Source organism: Paracoccidioides lutzii (genome assembly GCF_000150705.2).
Source record: "Paracoccidioides lutzii Pb01 unplaced genomic scaffold supercont2.2, whole genome shotgun sequence".
NCBI classification, from domain to species: domain Eukaryota; kingdom Fungi; phylum Ascomycota; class Eurotiomycetes; order Onygenales; family Ajellomycetaceae; genus Paracoccidioides; species Paracoccidioides lutzii.
In genome coordinates this window covers 1638125-1653365 of record NW_015440948.1, presented here as the reverse complement: position 1 = coordinate 1653365, position 15241 = coordinate 1638125, and the positions used below count along the sequence as shown (strand labels likewise).

General features: G+C 34.2%; 4 protein-coding genes across 4 annotated transcripts in view; 3 read left to right on the top strand and 1 right to left on the bottom strand.

Moving 5' to 3' along the window:
* Nucleotides 1-53: 53 nt before the first annotated feature.
* On the bottom strand, nt 54-2327 carry PAAG_01170 (hypothetical protein; the record flags this gene model as incomplete). Its single annotated transcript, XM_002797265.1, has 1 exon — nt 54-2327. The coding sequence occupies one exon, from the start codon at nt 2325-2327 to the stop codon at nt 54-56; it is 2274 nt and encodes a 757-aa protein (XP_002797311.1).
* Nucleotides 2328-2935: 608 nt separating this feature from the next.
* On the top strand, nt 2936-3264 carry PAAG_11223 (hypothetical protein; the record flags this gene model as incomplete). The annotated part of the gene is made up of 2 exons (XM_002797264.2): nt 2936-2992; nt 3067-3264. 2 exons carry the CDS (start codon nt 2936-2938, stop codon nt 3262-3264), a joined length of 255 nt encoding a protein of 84 aa, XP_002797310.2.
* A 658-nt stretch (nt 3265-3922) lies between these two features.
* On the top strand, nt 3923-4494 carry PAAG_11222 (hypothetical protein; the record flags this gene model as incomplete). Its single annotated transcript, XM_015846910.1, has 2 exons — nt 3923-4195; nt 4300-4494. The coding sequence occupies 2 exons, from the start codon at nt 3923-3925 to the stop codon at nt 4492-4494; spliced, it is 468 nt and encodes a 155-aa protein (XP_015703517.1).
* Nucleotides 4495-14286: 9792 nt separating this feature from the next.
* The window catches only part of PAAG_11221 (hypothetical protein), a gene marked incomplete at both ends in the record, with an annotated part of 1210 nt that continues 255 nt past the window's right edge, over nt 14287-15241 (top strand). Inside the window, 2 exons of the mRNA XM_015846909.1 lie at nt 14287-14397; nt 14546-15234. Coding sequence (XP_015703516.1) covers nt 14287-14397; nt 14546-15234 — 800 coding nt within the window. The remainder of the gene's footprint in view (nt 14398-14545; nt 15235-15241) is intronic.

Here is a 15241-nt window from a genome sequence, read left to right as displayed (position 1 = left end):
AGCATGGGCTTTACCAACCCTTGCAAACACCCATCAAACCCCGCAACCCGATGCTATGAAAACGGCGTATTAGGGGTGTCCAACTTGACACTGCCACCGCCATTACCTTCTCTTTCACCACCAGTGCCCATTCCAACCCTCCTTTCAAAATAAGGCGTATGGGCCAGATTCTCCGTCCCTTCCTGCCGTCTCGATATACATTGCTGCTGTTGCGCTACAGAAGCCAAGCTAGCAAACGAAGCAGACGCAGAAGTCATCGTAGGGATAAACGGATCAGAAAGCGACGGCGCATGGCGGGGTGAGCGAGTTGGTGTCGTTGTCATTTTTCTCAAGCATATGTTCTTGCTCATGCCCATACTCGGTGGATCGGAGTGGAATGGGGAACCCAGACGTTTGATGTCATCACCAAGTCGCAGGTGGCTGTTGTGATTAATATTATTATGAGTGTAATTAATATTATCGCTGGCATTAACATTATCCCGCGACTCTTGCCCGTTGTTGTCGTCCTCCGCAGCACCTGTAGGACTAGCGCCAGCGGCGGTAGTAAAATCTGGAAACGGCGCAGGCGGCGTGAAGAGCTGCTCCAGCCTTCCTCTCGGGCTAATCGCACCCGTCGTAACCCCCCGATTCCTCACGCGCACACGCCGCTGGCCATGGCTAATAGCATCATTAAATCTCGTTTGACGAATAAGATCTGGGAATGGTCGTTGGAGGCTGCTACCACGGGAATCTAGCTCATCTTCCAACTGGTGCAGTGCACGTCGTTTGTGTGGAGCATTCCCGAAAGGATCCACGCGTCCTGGTCCTGGAGATTGTAGCTTTGAGCCGGTTGCTGCATGGATGGTCTCGCATTGGCTGGCAGGCGTGACTGAGCGAAGACGACGGTGGGATCTATCCGGACCCCAAGTGTGGTAGATGAAAGGGGAGCCAAGACGGGGAGGGATTGGGTCCGGTGAGAAGGTGTGGCTTGTGTTGCTGGCATGGTCAAGCGAGCGGGATAGACGTTTGTTGGGATCCTGCCTGGAACTACCCTGTACATGTTGCTGGATATTATTGAACCAGTCATTATCCGAGCTGGTATCGAGATCGGTGCGGGTCACCGGTCGTCCAAGTTCAGCAACTTGGGTAGGTAAAGAGCTTGAGACCAACGACACACCAAGATCCCTGGTGGCGAAAGACGCTGCTCTTCGATGGGAAGCTTTCAGTTGCGAAGGCGCCCTAGACGTTAATTCTACGAAAGGTTCGAGGAAAGGAGACGGACTTCGTGATTGGAGGAGCCGTTGATAGTGCGGGGTAATAAAGAACTTCCGGTTACACAGTTCCTTCAAACGTCTTCTGGTAGATGCGTCTGATCTGGGCCATTTTGGCTTATGAGGGACTTTCTGGGCAATTGGTGTTGTACTCCCACTTCGCGTTGTAGAGTCGACTGTTTCTTGTTTCTTTCCAGTCTTAGCACGGTCTTCCACATACACAGCGGGAATTAATGGTACCGGTGAAGGACCAGCCTTGGGTAGGTGTCTAGTCCTAAGCCAAGTCTTCCTCGCTTCACGAGCAACGCGGTGCGAAACTCCTAAAGGCGGCAGGCTCCCCGGGACCAGTTTGAAAGGCGTGATTCGAGGATCCTGGAGATATATCTGATATGTGTTCCACAAGTGGCTATCCATGTCTGTAGTCCATCGAGATCGGGTTGCAACAATGTTAACAGGAACTTCCTGCGCGTTACTCGCCTTGGATGGGGTTTCCAGCTCTTGCCAATGCTTAGTGGGAGGATATGACAGTAAAGGATCTTGTATCTCGCTTTCTGGACTCGTACAGCTTTCCCCCAACGACGACTGATGCGAGGCGTAAGATGTAGAAGACGCAACCGAAGAATCTGAAAAATTGGAACACGAAGACGATGGTCGTTGTATAAAATCGCCCGCCTCTGACACACCTCCATAGGTCCAAGGTGGTCTCTCATCTACCGGGGTACCCCGGATTTGAGCCGGAGGCGTTCTTGGATCGATCCTGCCCCGCAGGGGAACTTGCAGCGCATTGTCAATTGGTGTTTGAGTTGCAACCTGATCAAAAAAGCTAGTTACGGAGCTTGACGGGTCGTGCGAAAACTCAATTGACGGTAATGGAATATCTGGCGAGCAAAAGAGCTCACGGTGGTTTTCCATGGTGAGTCGCGGTCTGCGGAAACGACAGGAGGAATGGTGGGGAGGTGGCGGGATTGTGAGCTCCTTGGTTGGTTGTTCCGGAGTCCTCGGTCGAACATCATCACTGATGTAAAAAGTGAAGTCCTTTGGCAATGTCCTGGAAAGGCCAGGCCGCCTGTGAGCCATGGTTGGTTTGAGGCAACGGCGTCTCCACAGTCGTGAATGTTTCGGGTATTGATTGATGAATGGGCGGTAAGAGGGCGGGTAGATCTTATTCAAAGAAAATAGAAGTGAATGAGCAAATCCAGAAATTCAAATCGTTGTCGCGTTAATTTCGTGTTTCTCGTTTCAGTTAAATCCACATCTCAAAAGAAAAGATATGAGTAATTAAAATGATGATGCTCGATAAATGTCGTTGATGTCTGTGTTGAAACTCTGAAGTCTCAATCGAACATTTGCTCAGCACAAGAAAAGAATAAGCCTGTCTTCCAGTTTTCGAAATATAGGCAAAATGCGGTAGTGGGTTTTGATTGACAAAAGAAAAACAAAGGCCCAGTCGTGATGATAAGAAATATAGTTCCCGATAAACTTAATTGGGTGTCGTTCTCGTAATTAAAAGGATTGGTGATGGTAACCAAGAGGGTCGATGAGCGATGGCAAGGTTCAACCCTCGGGCAGTGACGTTATCAAATGAGGCGATCGACAAGCATTGTGGGTATGGACAAGAAGACCAAAAGCAAAGGCTGGTTCGAGAGAGTGAGGGAGAAAGATACAGATAGATCTAGGAGACGATCATGGGACACCGTCGCTATAGGTCCAAAGCGAGCGCTTGTGAAAAGGCTCCAACCCTTGTGAGGAACTCGACAAACAAGGTTCCAAGCGGCCAGATCAAGTGGCAATAAAATTGACGACGTAAAATTGGCAGTCGACTTCCCAAGAGGGTAGAATAAAGGGTGGAGGTCAACCTCACCCAAGATGTCGATATGCGATCGGGAGTAAGGACACGAGAGGGGGCATGAGAATGCGAAGAGGATGGTTCGCAGTCCCGTTAGTCAAGTCCTCCTCCGTGCAGCGGGCGGAGGCTCTGGTAGTGTTGGCGGAACTGGGAGAAAGAGAAGAGTAGAATATGGGGTGGCTGGGGAATAATGTGTGAATAAAACCAGCGACTACTCAGGGTCTTTCACTCTCACCGCTGGAACAACGATGGAGCATTCAGGGCTAGTAGGGAACAGTTCGCGCTTGACCGGACGGGAGAGGCACGGGATTTTCGTTTTTAGAGGAGCCTTGGGGCAAGGTTAGGAGGTTGTAATCCACCAGGGGGGGGCCCCTGTATGGGTAGGTCTCCGGTTGCGACTGCGCAGAGTGAACTACTCCGTAAAGAACGGAAAAAGAGCGAACGAACGACGCGACGAGTGTGGAGAGGAAACACAATAAGGTCGAGAGGGCTTCGGAGGAGAAATAAGAAAAGATTCGGGGGGATAAGGGGAAACGAGGTAAAGGACGGGCGGGCTGAGAAGACAGCGAAGTGATAGTGATTCGTGTCGCAAAAGTGGACAACCACTTGTCAACCAGACATATGGTGCCACTTAGATTGAAAGAACCAGGGGACTCGAAGATGCAAAAGAAAAGAGAGAGAAAGAGAAAGGGGGGGGGGAAGGGAAAAAAAAAAAAAAAAAAAAAAAAAAAAAAAAAAAAAAATAAGAAAAGAAAAGAAAAGAAAAAAGAAAAAAGAAAGAAAAAGAAAAGGAAGAAGAATTGTGGTCAGTATATGTGGAATATGGATGGTGTTCACCAGCTTTGCCGCGCCACGTCTTGTTTGCAGCCAGCTTTTGACAAGTTTAACTACAGCAGCGCAGCAAACGGGAAAGAGAACTCTGGACTGGCAAACAGAGGACAGAGACCCGTCCAGTGTCGACGATTTATCGAACGCAGCCTTTCCCCGGAGCGAATGGGAAGATAGCCCCGACCGTGACCAGATCTTAGGAGCAGCTCACGGAGCACAATTGTTGGCGAATGCCCACTCCACTCGCTGTCCTGGCAGAGGGCCGAGGGTAGTTAGTGGTCTAACTTGTCTAACTAACTAACAAGTTGGCTTGTTCTAGCTTGTCTGGCTTGGCTGGCCGGATTGGTTATAATTAGGACTTTTGAATGGATGAAGAATCCCAAGGTTGGATGCCGGCCCAAAGACGGCGAAAAGAAGGGAGGACGCCCAAGCCTGAGGACGGCGAAAGGCCGCGCTAGGCCGAAGTGGGATTCGACCTTGGACTCTGGAGTGACCGGCTGTGACCAGGCGGCCCACCATGATTTGGCAGCGGGAACAGGTAGTTACAGGTACCTTCTGGCAGGCTGGTAGCAGCACTGCATGCGCACTACAACAGAGAAGGAAGACAGAAGATACAGATAACTACATAAATCACACATATCCACTCGGTTAGGTATTGATCTGGAAAAGGACATTGCCTCTGCCTGTATAAGGATGATTATGCGATGAAAATAATACATTTACGACTAATCAGACGGATGAAAAGCAAGCGAAGGTAATGTCCGTACGCTCGGGTAGTTACTCCGTACTCAGACAGAACAAGAGGAGCCTTTTACGCACACATCCATGGAATAACCTCCGTAGACACAGACACTGCCACAGGTTGTCTCCGTTGATTTTATTACTCTCAGCGTCACCGTGGCCCAGGTCCTAACTAGCCATTGGATTGTTTCAAGGAAACAATAACATTTTTCTTCTTACCGCACTCTTCATTAGCACTGCTGGTCATTTACTGCCTCATTCCTCCTCCTGGAACTACCTGATCGCAGAACATCACAATCATGATTCATCACCTTTATTTTTTTCCTATTACATTGTCCTCCGTTGAAGTCAGTTATACTTCAATCACCCATGTCTGTGGTGTCCAACAACCCAACAAAGTTAGGAAATTCCCCCCTCTCATGGCATCACTAAAATATCGGAATTTTCAGCTGCTCCAATAACGAGGGTTTCTTTCACGGCTAAAGACCATTCTTCTTCAACCAGCCTCCTCTAACAAAACAATAATGCGCGCTTTCACAAGCTAATGAGTTAATTCTGTTTAGATGCCTTTTTCATGCTCTTCCTGCCACCTCGATTTTCCCAATCGGCCCCCGAAAAACCATGACGTAGCCAATACCCCAATACTAGAAATACTATTTCAAGGAATACGCGGTGAAACACAACTGGAAGCGCTAAACACGACGAGACCTGTCTTCAACCATGCTCCAACATCTGCGATAATCCTCACGTGCAAATGCGCGAAGATGACGCATATTGGGTAGCTCGCATCTTGCGACCGCTGCTTGATTGGTTTTTATCGTGTTGGAACCCGTCAGACTCCAAGATCGCGTGTGTGTATTTTTGTTCCAAAACCTAGTCCCAGAAACGTTCCTGGAATGGTTGCCGTAAGACCCAACTTGTCCGGTTTTCCGGCAGCTCGAGAAGGTCTAGAGTTGAGGGTTCTGGGTGTGGAACTGCTATTATTGTTCATCCTGACATAGTATGGCACGTCGTAGATACCATAGAGTTTACGGGTGTCGAAGTGAGAGAGGAAGTCATATATGATGAACCATGGTTTAAGGTGAGGTAAGTTGTGGTTGACTAGAGTTAAACTATTTTGAGAGAAGGATATTAATATCACAGGTAACTTGGAAAATCAATAGGGTGTGAGCTCTGCCTACGGTAACTATTAGTTATTATGCAATGAATCAACACCCTTCTTTGAAGTTGACAATCATGAATTAGCTAACTATCAAACCTGATGTAAGGTCAGACAGACTGTATGAAGTCAGGAGGTATTAGTATAATATTATACACGTAAATTATAGTTAATTAGAATCTAATGGATTGATATTTGATAATGTACAGAGAACCAAGGGGTTTTCAACTTTGTATCCCCTGTTGTGAGAGAACAGAGAGATATTGAAATAATATACACTCACTCCCTGATATTATCTCATGCTCAACCAACCGCAGTTAAAGTCAACCCAGGAGGTCACTCAGCGCTGAATGCTATTCTATTGGAGACTGCTGATATTAAACCGTCCGAGATAGCTCTCATTCTTGGCTTCGGTGTTTGATGTATTCACATGAGCAGATTGATAAACATCTCGCCCTACAGTGTGTATGAATCAACACCCTCAAAAGTTAAAGTGGTTAAATGCAACAAAAATAGATTTTAAGTAACTACTGTAGTTAAATCCATCACCTCGATCTTGCCGTATAATTGATTATATATTTTCAATAAGATCTCAACAACAACTTGAAATATTCAAAATATATATAGAATTGACAATATGGAATTATATATAATTAATTTATAGAGCAATTGCTTGGCTTAATGAGCTACTCAGAATATAAAAATTATATTTTAAAGCAATTAAAATAGATTCATACAAACAGGAATATAAACAAGAGGATACTAGTTATCTAGTTTCTGTAACGAGGTGGCGCCGAGACGGGAGGTCAACGGCGACGTCACGTTGGTTGGTTAAATGGGAACCCGAATGGGTGGACTTGACTAGTTAAAGAAGCAGTCGAGCACATGCCTACGGATAGAAGAGATAATTAAGGATGGGGGTAACAAGCGATTTTCGTAGAGAAATGTGAGCGTATTTCAGCAACTCTGATACACCAAAAGTGAATCGCTGACCTTTCTGAACAGCGGGTCAGGTAACTATCTATATGGAGCTTCTATCAAGCTCCTGTTTTCTATGGAATGAGAAGATGACACCTTACCCGATTAGAGGAGGTAGGGGAGTCTTCTTGACGTCGTCAGCGGTAGTTCTCTGCAGCCATCTCGTATAAAAGCAGGGAAGTATGGACGTCATCACTATGATATCATAAGGTGTTGAAGGGCAGCCGAGCCCGTGGAGGAACCCACTCATAAGGTATAGGAGGGGCAGCGGTACCACAAAAGGCGCCTTGGCGAGGTCTTGTGATCCGTGACAGTTTCATGGATGACAGTATGTAAAGATCTGATTTGAACATATTATACAAAGCTTCAAGTGTTTTTTAATCTATCTCGTAGATTAGAATTTGACAATTTTGTAAGTTTGATATATAATTATAAAATTTTACTTCATAATAAAACAGTATTTAAAAACAAATTTATAGAAAAAGAAATATATATAAATTAATAAAAAAATAAATAAATAAATAATAATAAATAATTTTATTTTAAATATATATATTTATTATTAATTTTTTAATATTATAAAAATTTTATATATTTTTTATATTAATTATATTTTTTTAATTTATAAGTTTTACTTTATTAATTTAAAAAATTTTAAATTAAAATTTAATTTTTTTATAGATTTAATTATTAATTATTATTTTATTTTTATATAATTTTTATTTTATTATTTTATATAATAATTAAAAAATATATTATTAAAATATTTATTTATTATAAAAAATAATATATATAAAAAATAAAATAAAATAATTATTAAAAAATATTTAAAATATTATTATTTTAAATTAATTTTATAAATTATATATATATATATTATTTTATTAATATTATTAATATAAATAATATATTTAATTAATTTTTATAATTAATTTATAATTTTAATTATTAAATTTTATAATACTTAAAATATTATTAAAAAATTATAATTTATAAAATAATTTATAAAAAATAGTATATAAAATTTTTTAATATTATTAAAAGTTAATTATATATAATTATTTTAATTTAAATTATATATTTATATTTATAATATTATATTTATAATGATATAAAATAGGCTCTATTTAGACTTCTCAATAGTATAAAATTACTGACCTGAAATAATTGATAATTATAATTATCTAGCAATAGCATAGCAATTAACTTCATAATTACTCTGTAAATATAAGAACTATCTAGTAATAATGCTAAGAAAAGAAAAAACTGTATTAAAAAAGAGTTATATAAACAGTGTCTTTTTCAGACTCATCTTTTAGAAATTATCTTAGTATTTTATTAAAATAGTTTATCTAACTGATAATCAAACATCTGTTTCATTTGTATCTAGATTAAAGCTATGATATAATACTAAAATTAACTACTTTTTTTACTCTTTTTAAAATAGATTTTAGATAAAAAATCTCTAAAAATTCTTATTTACTTTTATTTTTGAATTTCTAAGAAGACTGTTAAGATGTTAAAAGCAGTTAAAAAATTTAATAATATATGAAAATTGAACTGAAATATGATAACTTTGATTAAAAGAAATATAAAGTCAATAAAACTTATATTAAAGAAAATATTTTTTAAAATACTTTAGAAGAACTCAGAATTAGTATATTAAAAGATTATCAGTCTTATAAATGAGATATAAGAAACTCTGAGCAGAATTAAAATGAGTAAGATGAGAAATAAAAATAAATGAATAAGCTTAATTAGCAAATATATAGTCTGATAAAAAAAAAATAAAATATATTACAGTATACTGTGAACTTTTTAATCTTATAATTCAGATCAATATAGATATAAAAAGTGCAATAATCTATAAAGCTCAATGATATGAAGTATCTCATCAATGAGAAAGAACTGATATTTAAAAATTAACTTTCATGAATAAAACACAAGCTAGCTGTCAATACTAACTACTTTCTTATTGAAAAAAACTATATCATTTATATTAAGAACTGAATAAAAGATAAAGATATAAAATATTTAATTTTAAAAATAAAAAAAAAATTATTCTGAGAAGTTTAAAATAATAAAAAAAATATTTAAATATCTATAGAAAATATATAAAAATGTTAATAAATTTAAGAATATAAAGATAAAATATTAACATCTGATTATAAGAAATAAAAATGACTATCATATATTCATGATCAAGTTTTTACAGTTGACTAATGAAGCTCAGGTTCACAAAAAAAATTATAAAGCAGACTTTCTTTATAAACTTTTCTTTAATCTTCAATATATGATTGCAGCAGTTTATATCAATTGTAGTATCTTTCAAAAGATTTGAAAGATCTGCATCTGAACTGATCAGTATTTTAAAAGCATATCTAATCAAAACAGCTGATGATTGTTAAATAATAAAAATCAAAAACAATGTCAAAACAATTGTAAAAGTATCTCTATGAGAAAAAGTAATTATAAATCAATATCAGTTACACTATTACAAGCAATTGAGAATAGACTAAAGAATAAGAATTGAATAAAGAATGTAAAATGCTTCAACTGCTAAAGTAAGAATAATATAATATAAAATTACTTATATAAATAAAAAATAAAAATGAATAAAATAGATATTGAAACTACTATTATTAAATCAGAAAAAAATTAAATCTGAGAGAAATTTTCTTTTCAGATAAGATAATTATACTAGAGACTTTGAATATAAATAAGCTAATAAGTGAAAATTCTTTTACTGAATATATTAAAATAACTTTCAATAAATATATTATTTTTATAATATAATTAATAAATTTTAAAGTAAATTACTATATTTTTATTAACTTAAAATTTACACAGAAGTATGTCAAAGCTTTAAGAACAAGTTCTAAAGAATTAAAAAAAAATTATCAGATTGTAAACTTCAATAATCAGAGAGAAATCTTAATTACAAAAGTCATCTCTTTATATTTATAAATAGATGAAAAAAAATTCTTAATATATCAATACTGATGATAGATCTGATAAGCACTGATATGATTTTAAAATAAGTTTAACTGATAAAGCAAGAAATATAACTTAATATAAAGAATAAATATTTAGTTTTGATCAAAAGTATGAATATCTGAAAATAAAATATCAAATAAATATAGTATGATAATTTCAAAAAAAATTTCTAAGAGATTAGTAATAAAATCATAGTATTAGTAGAATGTAGATTATTAAAACAGACTTGTAAATGAGAAATTCAGATATAAAGTTATTCAAAGAGCTGAAGCTACAGACAGATCATATAATGATATTTAATTGCCTTCTACTTAGCTTCTACAAGTGAGATAGAGAAAAACTATAAAATTTATAACAAGAAAATATTGATAATTATAAAATTATTATCAGAATAATATGCTGAGCTGAAAGATACTTAGAGAACAGATAAATTTAAGATCTTAACTAATTACTGAGCACTGAAAAATTTTATAATTACTAAGAACTTTAATACTTAACAAGTATGCTGAGCTGAGTTTCTCTCATAGTTTCACTTTTTGATTTAGTATTAATCTAAGTATCAGAATACACTGACAGATATTTTAAACAGACTGAAAAATCAAAAAAAAAATAAAAGCTCTTAGATGCAACTATTTCTCAAGTCACAGAGATTAAAACTCACAAATTATTAAGAAATTCATTAAAGTCAAGGCTTTGGATATAAGTATGTATATTTTTGATAAAGTTAAAGTGAGAAACAGAGAGGCAGAATTGCTAAAATTATTATTTAAAAAAGTGCAACAGAGAGAATAGCTGTGAGAGTTAATGAATAAACTTTTATATTTTAAAGAGTACTTAATGATATCAATTGAAAAAAATTCTGCTCTTCAGACATATTTTTTAAAGAAGATTTATAAGTAGGTGTCAACAACATATCCTGAGAAGAAAAAGCTATACTTACTAGTGAAGATGATATATTACTGAAGTGACTAAATCAAGAATATCAATTAATACTTAAATAATTATTTAATATATTAATAAATAAAGATTTTTTATGATAAAATTCTAAAGCTATTAAAGTCATTATCAATTTCTAGTAGAGTTTAGTAGCATATTTCAATAAACTTTATAACTTTATGATAAAAAGAGATTATGATGTAATATTAATGATTATCTGTCAACTAAATAAGAAGCTTATATCTATTCTCATTACAAAATAAATTAATGTTAAAGAGCTGATGAAACTATTCATGAAGTACTACTATAAATATTATAAAGTATTAGATTTAATTATATTCAATCATGAATTCTCAGACTTCTGAGATAAGTTCATCAGATAATTGAAAATTAAAATGAAGTATTTATTAACTTATTATATACAAATAGATAATTAGACTAAAATTATCAATTAATATCTTATAATTAAGCTTCATTTATATTTAAACTACTATTAGAATAATTGAAATAAGTAATTATCAATAATAAATCATATAGCTAAAGTTATAATGAATGAATTAACTGAAATAATACTGTTTTTAATTATTTATAAATATAAATCTTAAATGTTTTTTGATTGAAAGTCACTATTAAGAGTATTATCTAAAGAGAAGAAGTTCAAATGAGAAGATACTCAGCAGTATATCATTCAAGTAAAGAAAATCTGAAAGCTGATAGCTGGCAATATAAAAAAATACAAGAAATTATAAAATTATAAGTTAACAAATACTGTTATAAGTCAAATTTTAGAATAAAAAATAAGATTTTTCTGTTATTCAAGAATTATAAAATTTAACATTTCAGCAGAAAGCTTACAGAGTAAAATAAAAACTTCTTTGAGATTTTTAAAAAAGTTGACAATAGCGATAGACTAAGTTTATTAAATAGTATAAAGATTTATTCAATATTCATCTCTAATAAACTATGAAAAACTATGAATAACTCTCTATCATAGTAACTAAATAAAATATTATAAATAATTAAAATATAGAATAAAAATAAATAAGAGATTAAGAATGTACTAGCAAGCTGTATCTTCTGTAAAAAGCTTTAATACTAAGTAAAATAACTAGAATTTAATAATGATTTAACGTGATATTTAGTACAAAATCTAAAGAAATTATCATATTTAATTCAAGAATTGTATACTGCAAATTCAATAAAAGTAGAATTTTTAAAGTGATTAAATAAATAACTAAAAACTTGAGAAAAGAATGACTATTTAGTACATGAAGTAAATGATAATCTATTAGTATAAGAGTATATATAGATTTCAAAAATAATAATAATATGATAATGTAGAATGAGTTTTATTTAAATTTCTTAATAATATAAGATTATTGAATTGAGATAATCAATAATTATAATTATCTAATAATAGTATATCAATTAATCTCACAATTACTCTGTAAATATTAGAATAATCTAGTAATAATATTAAAAAAAAGAAGTAATTATACTAAGAAAAAAATTATATAAATAAAATTTTCTCTAAATTTAATTTTTAAAAATTATCTTAGTATTTTATTAAAATAATTTATTTAGTTGATAATTGAATATTTATTTCATTTATATCTAGATTAAAGCTATGATAATATTAATATTATTTAATAAATTTTAAATTTTTTTATAATTTAAATATAAATAAAATTTATTAATTATTTAAAAATTTAAAAATTTATTATATAATTTTTTATTAAATATTTAGATAAAAAATAAAATTAAATAATAAATTATATTAATTAATATAATTTATTAAAAAATTAATAATATAAATAAATTAATTATTTATTTTTAACTTTTTAATTAAATTTTTTTAAAGTATAAAAATAATATTAATTTATATTAAAAATTTAAAAATTTTTATAAAAATAAAAAATAATTTTAATTTATATAATTATTTATATATATAATATATTTTATTTTATTTTATATAATTAATTTAATAATAAATTTTTAAAAATATATTTATATATAAGTATAATAAAATAAATATTAAATTTAATTAAATATAAAAATTAAATAATAAATATATATAGTTTTAGTAAATCTTAATTTATATTAAACTTTTATATTATTATAAAAATAATTATTATTATTAAATATTATAAATATATAATTCTTTTATTATTAAAAAATTAATAATAAAAAATTATAATTAAGATAGTTAATATATAAATAAGTTCTATTTTTATATATAATTTTTAATTAAAATTTATAAAAAGATTAAATTTTTTAAATAATTAAAATTTTAATATTAGTTTTAATAATTAAATTATAAATGAGTTAGAAATTAAATAATCTATTAAAAATATTTCTTATTATAAATTTATATAGAATTAATACTTATTTTTATTTTATTATCAATAATTATAATAAATATTTTATATTAAAATTTGATCATATTTAAAAGAAATATAAAATTATCTTTTTTCATATATCAATAAATTTATCATATATTATAATCATTTGATATGATAGAATATATAGCTTGAGCTTAATGTTATGAAAAAGATTAAATTTATAAATATTTATTCTACAGCTCATAAAAAGCTCTTCAAGACTTATATCATTCAAAGTGACTTTAAAGTCACTTCTGTAATCTCATTTGAATTTGATTAAATTATTCAAAGACTAATTGTTCAACTTTTAAGCATCTACTTTTTCAGACAGTCAATCAAACAAGTCGGAGTCATTCTGAATTTTACAAACATCTAGCAATTTCTGTCATTTGCATAAGCAGGTGAATAAGATGAAGAATCTTATGAAGCAGGGCTTGATAACGCTCGTCAGAGCCTTGTACCAGGATTTGACCAAATTATCAAGGCCTGGGAACTTAGAATGATTAGTGCTACTATTATGAAGAAGTAATACCAGGATATATTCAATGCAAATGAGAAAGAGAAGCAAAAAGATCTTTGATCTAAATGCTAAATTCAATGTGAAGGAGGAATAACTAGAGAAGAAGCTGTTGAGACAGTTATTCCATCTGTCGAGTCTGTTGAGCAGGCAGTCATTTAATCCCCTGCCCCCGAGGCCCCAGGGCCTATGCCACATTCATGGGTGCCACTGAGGTGCAGCAATTGCGGTTCTCTCAAGCATAAAAGAACAAGATGTCCTAATCCTAGTGTCATTTAATTTAATTTAAATAAGTGGTTGTTGAGCGCAGATAATTCAGATTAAAATCTCTGAAATAAGCTCATCTAGTTTTTGGCGGCCGACTCGCTTGTGGACGTTGTGAATGTCGTTGACATAACGTTTAACTAGTTAAGTGCGGGGAATTGGACCTCGAACCCTGGATCTCCAACTTTTGCCGGGTAGCCACTCGTTAACTAAAAACCACCCCGGGATCGACAGAAACAACACCACAACACACCACTTCACATCTCCTGCCCCACCATATTAATGCCCATTTTCCACATTCATTGGCATCACCGACGAAGGGCTTTTTGCTGCTACACTTACATTGAGTCCATCCTTATAGCCATATTTCTAGTGTTCGCGTGTTTAACATGGGTGATCTTGGCCCTCTCGTGTCCGACGAGCTGGAACAGTTGCCAAATCCCCTTACCGTGACCAGGGAGTCTGTCAAGGACATCAATGTGTTGGTGACTGGCTTTGGGGTATGTGAAAGACCCAAATTTTAGCTATCGTGTTCCTTCATGTGATACCCTACCTTCTGTGGGTGGGGTGATATCCCACGCCGTAACACCCACCCTACGCAAATATCCCGTATCCGTCTGACTAGCAAACACAAAACTAAAATGACAGCCTTTCAAAACCAACGCCGTAAACCCCTCGTACCTGATCGCTTCAGCCCTGCCCAAAACAGTCACTCTACCTCAAGCCTCCCCCACCTCCCCTACCTGCCATGCCCGCATCCATATCCACCCGGAGCCGATCCGCGTCTCCTATGCCGCCGTTCGCTCCGCCGTCCCCACAATAATTGATAGTTTCAAGAAAGACAATGATGGCCGCCCTCCAGATCTTATCATTCATATCGGCATGGCTTCCACCCGTGAGTGCTACACAATCGAAACAGTGGCCCATCGCGACGGCTACAACATCACCGATGTAGATGAACAAGTTGGCTTCAAGGCGGGCGAAGCTCTCTGGAAAGAGGCCGGGTTGCCTGCTGTGCTTAGACCGGGTCCATCCACTACATCTACCAATGATGGTGACGAGAATTCTACTCTGAGGAAATCAGCTACTACCGCTGTCTACACTACCAGAGATATCTCAAGCACCTCAACCTTCACCACAAGCACTAGAGGTGGCACAACCACCACCTTGACTACTACTACTACTACTACTACCACCACCACGGCCAGGACAAAAGCTCCATCCTCGTCCTCACCACCACCAGACGAACAAGACCAAGCCCAAGACCAAACGCAAACACTGCGCAACACGATAACCACCACCATAACCTCAACCGCACCCAAGACACCGACTTCTCCGTCCCCG